The sequence below is a fragment of the Sinocyclocheilus anshuiensis genome, unplaced genomic scaffold (genome assembly GCF_001515605.1).
Source record: "Sinocyclocheilus anshuiensis isolate Anshui unplaced genomic scaffold, SAMN03320099.WGS_v1.1 scaffold439, whole genome shotgun sequence".
In the NCBI taxonomy this organism is placed as follows: domain Eukaryota; kingdom Metazoa; phylum Chordata; class Actinopteri; order Cypriniformes; family Cyprinidae; genus Sinocyclocheilus; species Sinocyclocheilus anshuiensis.
The window spans coordinates 165,590-175,183 of NW_015552572.1; the positions used below are offsets into that span (position 1 = coordinate 165,590).

General features: G+C 34.5%; 1 protein-coding gene across 1 annotated transcript in view; it reads right to left on the bottom strand.

Annotated features, from left to right (window-relative positions):
- Window positions 1-9,594, bottom strand: part of LOC107665085 (RNA-binding motif, single-stranded-interacting protein 3-like) — a 42,717-nt gene that overhangs the window by 1,068 nt on the left and 32,055 nt on the right. Inside the window, exons 10-14 of the mRNA XM_016455839.1 lie at window positions 8,297-8,393; window positions 6,694-6,744; window positions 5,718-5,831; window positions 1,106-1,195; window positions 890-984 (exon numbers count right to left, since the gene is read on the bottom strand). Coding sequence (XP_016311325.1) covers window positions 890-984; window positions 1,106-1,195; window positions 5,718-5,831; window positions 6,694-6,744; window positions 8,297-8,393 — 447 coding nt within the window. The remainder of the gene's footprint in view (window positions 1-889; window positions 985-1,105; window positions 1,196-5,717; window positions 5,832-6,693; window positions 6,745-8,296; window positions 8,394-9,594) is intronic.

Sequence of the window (9,594 nt, forward strand, 5' to 3'; positions counted from 1 at the left end):
CCGTGGGACTCGAGACCGGTGAGTGGCGCAGGTGTCGTGCATTATCAATTACTCCACCGGCCTCACTCCGTTCCCACGGCTCTCGGCCCCGCCCCCACTCGTCACATATATCTATATATATATATATATATATATATATATATAAGGTCATCATTAAATTCGACTATAAAGATGTAAGGTCATCATTAAATTCGTTAATTAATGTAATATAGCATTTATTAATCTATATTATTAATGTTTAACTTCTATATAATGTTACAGTAGTAACATTTGTCACATTTCAAGTTACTATCTTTAATTAATTTAATAGTATATTTTTATACCTAGATTCCAAATGCATTAAATGACTCATTAGCTAATGCTAACGATTTTATTTCAGTTCTGACTATTAAAAAATATAAAAGGCCTGAAAGGTCATCAGGTTGTAAAGTGCATTAAATTAATTTGTTAATATATAATATAGTATTTATTTTACTAATATATAATATTAGTGTTAATTTCCACATTAAATATAAAAAATATATAAAATATAAATATAAAATAAAATAATTTAGCAGTATATTTTTAAACCTATATTAATGATTACCAATGCATTAACTCGTCATTAACAACTGTTAATTTTATTTTATTTTTGACAAAAAATAAAATAAATAAATAAATAAATAAAATAAATAAATAAATACAAATAAAAAGGATGTAAGGTCTTCAGGTCGAATGGTGGATTAAATTAATGAATTAATTAATAAATATATACTATTTATTTAAGGCCTACTATAAGGTCATCAGGTTGTGAGGTGAATGGAATGAGTTGGTTTTGTCCATGTTTGTGAAGTTGACTGTAGGTAGATGTGAAGTATGTAGGGTGCAGTGCACAGGACGTAGTGCGCACTTGGACTGGTAGGAGCAGGGTTGAATATAGTCACTGGTTTCCATGGCGATCTGTTGCTGTGTTAAATGGACGTCCTGTGAAGAGGGAGCCACCGTCTGGAGAGGAACTTCTGTTACTACACTTATTATTATCATCATCATATTGACATACAACAATCTTTTGCCTAAATTGTGCAGCCCTAGTATTTATAAAACTCATGAAATATGCATGACTTACCTCTACAGGAAGTGCTGACGGAGGGCCCGGCGTTAACTGATGGATGAATGTTCCTTGCATAGGGGCCACAGGAGCCGGAGCCGTTATATACTGAAACACAAACACACAGATCAGCACTAGATAACACACACATGCAGTTCTCTCGCTGCACTGCAGAGGACGCTGACTGATCGAGAGCTGCAGATCACGCTGTCCTGTGTGTGTGTGTGTGTGTAATGGATGGTTCACACACACACACACACACACACACACACACACACACACACTATAGTCCAGTATATATAGTATATAACAAGGCTGTAACCATGTCTTGAACATTGGAGGGGACAAACTTACAGTATACACACACAGACACACACATACATACATATACAGGTGTGCATTAACCCTAAAACTGGCAACGTATTCTGTGGGATACAAACATTAAAATCAAAATTAAAAGTCATGTTTTGAAAAAAAATGATCAAGTTATATTATTTGTGTCCCAATAAGATGGAAAATAGCAATAAATAAATTTTCTGATGCCTCTTTATGGTCTTGATATTTTTAGGGTTAAATATATGTAGTTTTGTGTGTTGTGTAAACACTGCAGCTGTAGGTCTCCGGCTGACTCAGCTGTGGGCCCGCTATTGTCTAGAAATGTGTCGATTAATACAGAATGTCTGTCGTTCTTATTACTTGCAGTCATGATAAAGGATGAAGCAATACGTTGGTTTACAAACTGCAGTGCTTTATCAGTACTCTACATCTGTGTTCGGCTAACGCATATACCATTATTGTTTGAGTCTTTACTAAGTAAGTGTAAAACAACTTTTTCCCTTCTGATTCTTTCTTATTAGAACAGAGTGGAGCACTATTATTATTATAATAGGATGTATTATTGATAAGCCGTATTCCAGTACTGGTGATGGGCGTTCTGTTTCAGACATGCGCTGTACGCAGTACACCAATCACAACAGACTGGGTCATCGGACCAATCAGAGCAGAGTAACATTATGCAAAGGAGGGGTTCGGAAAGAGGAATCTTCGAACAAATCGTTAGAGTCGTTGAGAAATAAGGTAACTTTACACGCATGTTATAAGAAAATGAAAGTGTTTTTTGACATTGCATGCATGTAAACCTGTTGGTGGGGACTCCCAAAACCAAATTATAAACATTTCAAATAGCATAATAGGGGCACTTTAATGCACAGGTAGTTCCAAGTCAGTTTAATCACTGTTCTATAGTGATGTGGTGCTTTCATTGATGCACACACACACACACACACACACACACACACACACACACACGTCCATCGCACACAGAGATTGTGCAGCGCAGATTGGCCATTTTTAATTATTGGGGGGGGACTTGTCCCCTCAATGTATGGTGGTTATGGCCCTTGTATATAATGCAGTATATAGTCTGGTGTACAGTCCAGCATGTAGTCTAGAATACAGTCCGGCATACAGTCATAACATACATGAACTGCTTTCATTCAAGTCCTGTAGTGAACATGCGTGAACATTCAAGTGAGCATTTCTATAGAGTGCTGGGCTCATCAGCATTTTACATCTGACATACTGAAAAGAACGTTAAAACTGAGAGTCTCTGATGCCGTTTGTTGTCTGAAAGGAAAGTGTGCGTTGTAGTTTGTTCACACACTTACACAGACGGGGCAGATGGTGTGTGTTTGATGACAGAGAGGGTTCGGCAGGGTGTCTTGAGACGGGATACGTGAACCAGTTTCCAAATGATCTTGTACACACACACACACACACACACACCCACACACACCTTCCAAGTATTAACCCTAAACACTATGAACTGTTTCTAGATACAGAAATCGCTGTGAAGTAAATTTTCTTTTCTCACAGCTCACAGACATGTGAGCCAATTCGGTATATTGTCCGGTATATAGTTGAGTATATAGCCATACTTGTAGTCTGGTATACAGTATAGTCTGGCATATAGTTGGGTATATACTCTGGTATACAGTCCAGTACGTAGTTGTATATAGTTGATATAGTTGGTATATATTTGAGTACTTAGTCTAGAATATAAGGCGGTGTATAGTCTGATATAGAGTCTGGTATATAGGTTTTAATTTGGTACATAGTCTGGTACATACAGTAGTCAGGTTTAGTCTGGTATATAGTTGGATTTTTAGTCCAGCATACGTTTGGTTTATAGTTGAGTACATAGTCTGTTATTTATATATATATATATATATATATATATATATATATAGATATACATTGATATATATATATTGATATATATTGATATGTAGTCTGACTTTTAGTTGGATATATATTCCAGTATATAGTCAGGTCTAGAATACAGGCAGTTATATAGTCTGGTATGTAGTTGTGTTTTTAGTTCAGTATATAGTCAGGTTTTAATCTTGTATATAGTCAGGTTTAGTCTGGTATGCATTCTGGTTTTTAGTCCAATAGAGTTTAGTATATAGTTCAGTATATAGTCTGTTATATAGTCCAGTATATTGTTCAGTATTTAGTCTGTTATATAGTCCGGTATACAGTCTTGCATATAGTTCATTATGTCATCTGTTATATAGACCGGTATACAGTCTGGTATATAGTTCAGTATATAGTCTGTTATATATTCTAGAATATAGTTCAGTATATAGTCTGTTATATAGTCCGGTATAAAGATAAGTGTATAGTCTGTTATATAGGCTGGTATATATTTCAGTATATAGTCTGTTATATAGTGTGGTATATAGTTCAGTACATAGTCTGTTATATAGTTCAGTAAATAGTCCAGTATACAGTCTTGTATATAGTTAATTATATAGTCTGTTATATAGTCAGGTATATAGTTCAGTATATAGTCTGTTATATATTCTAGAATATAGTTCAGTATATAGTCTGTTATATAGTCTGGTATATAGATAAGTGTATAGTCTGTTATATAGGCTGGTATATATTTCAGTATATAGTCTGTTATATAGTCTGCTATATAGATCAGTGTATAGTCTGTTATATAGTTCAGTATATAGACCAGTATATAGTCTGTTATATAGTGTGGTATATAGTTCAGTACATAGTCTGGTATACAGTCTTACATATAGTTCATTATATAGTCAGGTATATAGTTCAGTATATAGTCTGTTATATATTCTAGAATATAGTTCAGTATATAGTCTGTTATATAGTTCGGTATATATCAGTGTATAGTCTGTTAAATAGGCTGGTATATATTTCAGTATATAGTCTGTTATATAGTCTGGTATATAGTTCAGTAAATAGTCCAGTATACAGTCTTGCATATAGTTCATTATATAGTTTGTTATATAGTCATGTATACAGTTCAGTATATAGTCTGTTATATATTCTAGAATATAGTTCAGTATATAGTCTGTTATATAGTCTGGTATATAGATAAGTGTATAGTCTGTTATATAGGCTGGTATATATTTCAGTATATAGTCTGTTATATAGTCTGCTATATAGATCAGTGTATAGTCTGTTATATAGTTCAGTATATAGACCAGTATATAGTCTGTTATATAGTGTGGTATATATTTCAGTATATAGTCTGGTATACAGTCTTGCATATAATTTATTATATAGTCTGTTATATACTCAGGTATACAGTTCAGTGTATAGTCTGTTGTATATTCTAGAATATAATTCAGTATATAGTCTGTTATATAGTCCGGCATATAGATCAGTATATAGTCTGTTATATATTCTAGAATATAGTTCAGTATATAGTCTGTTATATAGTTCGGTATATAGATCAGTGTATAGTCTGTTAAATAGGCTGGTATACAGTGGGTACGGAAAGTATTCAGACCCCCTTAAATTTTTCACTCTTTGTTATATTGCATATAGTCTGTTATATAGTCTGGTATATAGTTCAGTAAATAGTCCGGTATACAGTCTTGCATATAGTTCATTATATAGTCTGTTATATAGTCATGTATACAGTTCAGTATATAGTCTGTTATATATTCTAGAATATAGTTCAGTATATAGTCTGTTATATAGTCTGGTATATAGTTCAGTAAATAGTCCGGTATACAGTCTTGCATATAGTTCATTATATAGTCTGTTATATAGTCATGTATACAGTTCAGTATATAGTCTGTTATATATTCTAGAATATAGTTCAGTATATAGTCTGTTATATAGTCCGGTATATAGATCAGTGTATAGTCTGTTAAATAGGCTGGTATACAGTTCAGTATATAGTCTGTTATATATTCTAGAATATAGTTCAGTATATAGTCTGTTATATAGTCCGGTATATAGATCAGTGTATAGTCTGTTAAATAGGCTGGTATACAGTTCAGTATATAGTCTGTTATATATTCTAGAATATAGTTCAGTATATAGTCTGGTATATAGTCTGCCTTTTAGTCCATTATATAGTTGAGTATATAGTCCGGTATATATTCTGGTATAGAGTCATATTTTTTTTCGTCCAGTACATAGTCTGGTAAATAGTCTAGTATTAAGTCTGATATATATTATTCTGACCAAAAACCACTTGTACCATCTGACCACACACTACAGTGACCAAACACAGTTGATGTTTTTGTGACATTTCGTGTTCAGTAAATGTGAGATGAGAGCAGACACAACCCACATATAAACTCACATTAGCAGAAGATCCCAGTGTCAGCTGACTCATCTGTTGTGTTAGTGGAGTCATTATGGCCGCTGGAGGCACCGATGCAGCACTGTGATCTAGAGCTGGACTGATGACCGCTCCCTACACACACACAGAGGCAGAAAACATACACATATTTAGCATCTACTTATTTACTCACTGCAAAAAATTAAGTTCTTGATCGGTCTTTTTTGTCTTGTTTTCCAGTTAGACCAGATAAAGATACTCATGATTTGCAGTGTCCTTTTTTTCTTTTTCACATTGATAACATTGTGTTGTTCCTGTAGAAATAAAGAAGGACGTCTATGTTCACATGAACCTGGTCACCAGAAAGTGCTACGGTCAAGTTGATGAGTTTGTGTTGTGTAAAAATAAATGAAACTTCAGCACAGTGATATTGATTTAGTGAATGTCATATAACCGTGGGTTATGGTTGGCTGATTCCATATTGTGCGGCCGATATGTCTGTCTGGTTTCATTTCAGTGCTGACCTCGATCAATGACTTTAACATGGCAAACACTCGAGAAACAGCACGAGGAACATGCTCTAGGAGTTCATATGAGAATAAGACTGAATCAGCAGAGAGTGTGTGTTTCTGCGATTGTGTCTAACTAACTCATATGAAACACAGAAACAACCTTCATGTCTAAAACTACACATGCTCTCAGAAATCTGCACTCTTATCTGATGCCCACTGCATAAAACACACTTATAACAGGCTGTTTTCTTTTGAGCATTACTGAAATATTGTCACACAATGCCTCTGTTAAACTTTTAGCATTTATAGCAATTCATGTTTTCTGAGAATCAGTCAGACTGAGCAAAAAACATTTTTCCACAGTCATAGTTTTTCATTATAATATAGCCTCTCTAATGTTTGCAATTAAAGAAGTTGTTTCTGCTAGGCTTGTGTATGTAACCAGTCATAGAAACAGGGAAGGTCAGGGGTCAGAGGTCACTTACTGTCGGCTGCATCAAAAACTGCTGCGGCGGCATCCATGCTGAGCTCTGAACCTGTGAGGAACAACAAACAGCTTCATCCAGCATTCATAAACCATAAACACTGTCCACAAACAGCATGTTAAAGGGTTGTTATAGCTAAATAAAACTACAAACACACAGATACATTCCTGTTACTTGAAATAAACATTAACTGAAATAACAATTTCAGCTAGTAGCAATATTTCCCATTTTAATTTAGTTTACCTTGATGTATTGAATTAATAAAATTAATAAAAACTACATAGACATATTTACAAAAAACGAATTAATAAATTATAGTAACTAAAATTAAAATGGAAACTGAAATTATAAAAATAACAATGAAATCAAAATATGAAAAAAATTGCAACAGTATCTCGATGCTAAAATAAAACATATAATTAAATGTATTAATAATCATTTACATTTCTTACACTTTTCTGTTTTTATTCAATTGTTTTACAGTGTGAAGCCTTTTGTTCAATGAGTTGTTTTAAATATGCTATAGAAATAAATGTAAATGAAATTAAACAAAACCAAAACATCACTCAAGAATGTGTGATTTGTCTTTTCTGAATTCTTGCAACTAAAAATTAGCATCAAAACCATTCACAAAATATAAAAAAAAAAAACTCTGAATTGATGACTGAAAATGCAAAAGCAAATTGAACTGCAGTAATTCAGTCACATATACACTGATCTAGAACCCTATTAGAGGTAGAGTGCAAACATATTCAGATCTGCACAGACATTTTCATGCACAGCCACAGAAAAGGGCTTCATATTGGTGTTTAATCTGTGCTTGGTGTGAACTGGTCTCAATGAACAGAAGACCTCTGCTCTGATCCTCTGCTCTGATGCTGATAAATCAATCTCAGAGTGATGGATCACAGACACACACACACACACACACACAGTGATGGCTCTCACACACACACACACACACACAGTGATGGCTCTCACACACACACACACACACACAGTGATGGCTCTCACACACACACACACACACACAGTGATGGCTCTCACACACACACACACACACACAGTGATGGCTCTCACACACACACACACACACACAGTGATGGCTCTCACACACACACACACACACACAGTGATGGCTCTCACACACACACACACACACACAGTGATGGCTCTCACACACACACACACACACACAGTGATGGCTCTCACACACACACACACACACACAGTGATGGCTCTCACACACACACACACACACACAGTGATGGCTCTCACACACACACACACACACACAGTGATGGCTCTCACACACACACACACACACACAGTGATGGCTCTCACACACACACACACACACACAGTGATGGCTCTCACACACACACACACACACACAGTGATGGCTCTCACACACACACACACACACACAGTGATGGCTCTCACACACACACACACACACACAGTGATGGCTCTCACACACACACACACACACACAGTGATGGCTCTCACACACACACACACACACACAGTGATGGCTCTCACACACACACACACACACACAGTGATGGATCTCACACACACACACACACACACACACACACACCTGATATGCAGAGATGGGTGAAGCGGTGATGAACGGAGTGATGGACGCCTGCGCAATCATCCGGTTAGCAGTGATGCTGTACGGAGAAGAGTAGAACCTACACAGAGACAGAGTTTACATATTACTGATATTCATAACTGATACAGTATATACATACACACAAGCAGGGTGATTATAGTTAACTAAAACATTACTTGAAATAAATAAAAACATTTATTTTAACCGAAATAAAATATATATATTAAAAAAACTTAAATTTCAGCTAGTTGCATTTCTCATTTTCATTTAGTTTAACTTATACTAAAATAGCTAAAACTTTAAATTTAATCAAAACTATACAGAAATATTTGAAAAAAAAAGACTAAATAATGAATAATAAAAATAAAAAGTTACTAAAAAAGTTACTAAAACACTAAAATTAAAATGAAAATAGAAAATATAAAACTAAAAACTAGAACTAAAAACATCTCTGAATGACATGAGGGTGAGGAAATGTTGATAGTATTCATTTTTCCATCCATTAAACTTACATTTAAAAGAGATAAAAGACAAAAATATTACAAAAATGAAAGAGCTATATATATTGTATACATAATTATAATAACAATTTGATTTAAATAAAGTTTAATGTTTATAATTCAACATTAATAATGAATGTAAAACAACTGCAGATATGAACAAGTTATGAATATGAACAAAATATATAAATTATAATTTACATTCATGCATATTATATTTGATTGAAAAAAAAAAAGTCTTCTTTTAAAAAGAATCAATTGAATATTAAATGTGTCAGATCGGTTTAAGATGACGTCCATTCAACTGAGATCAGATGAAGACTTCAGTCATATGTTTTTATTTCAGTCACTGTGATTTAATAAAAGTTGCATTTACCAAAAAAGTTGTATTACTGTATTTTTGTCACTTTCTTGTGGAATAAATGAATCAAGGGTGACAAACAAAACTGTTTATGATGTATTTCTATAATTACATCCAGACCACCAATATATTCAACATTAAATGACTGAGTGCATGTTTAAATGATGCGTTTCCAGCACACATGACAGTGTGTGTGTGTGTGTGTGTGTGTGTGTGTGTGTGTGTGCGGGAGTGAGTGAGTGAGTGAGTGTGTGTGTGTGTGTGTGTGTGTGTGTGTGTGTGTGTGTCCTGTAGGTGGCGCTGTGATGAGACTGTAAATAATCAGAGCTGTGTTCTGATTTCTTATCATACAGGATGTTTTATTAGGAGACAGACACAGGAAACAGGAAATGAGGGATTTCCTGCAAGCAAAACACACT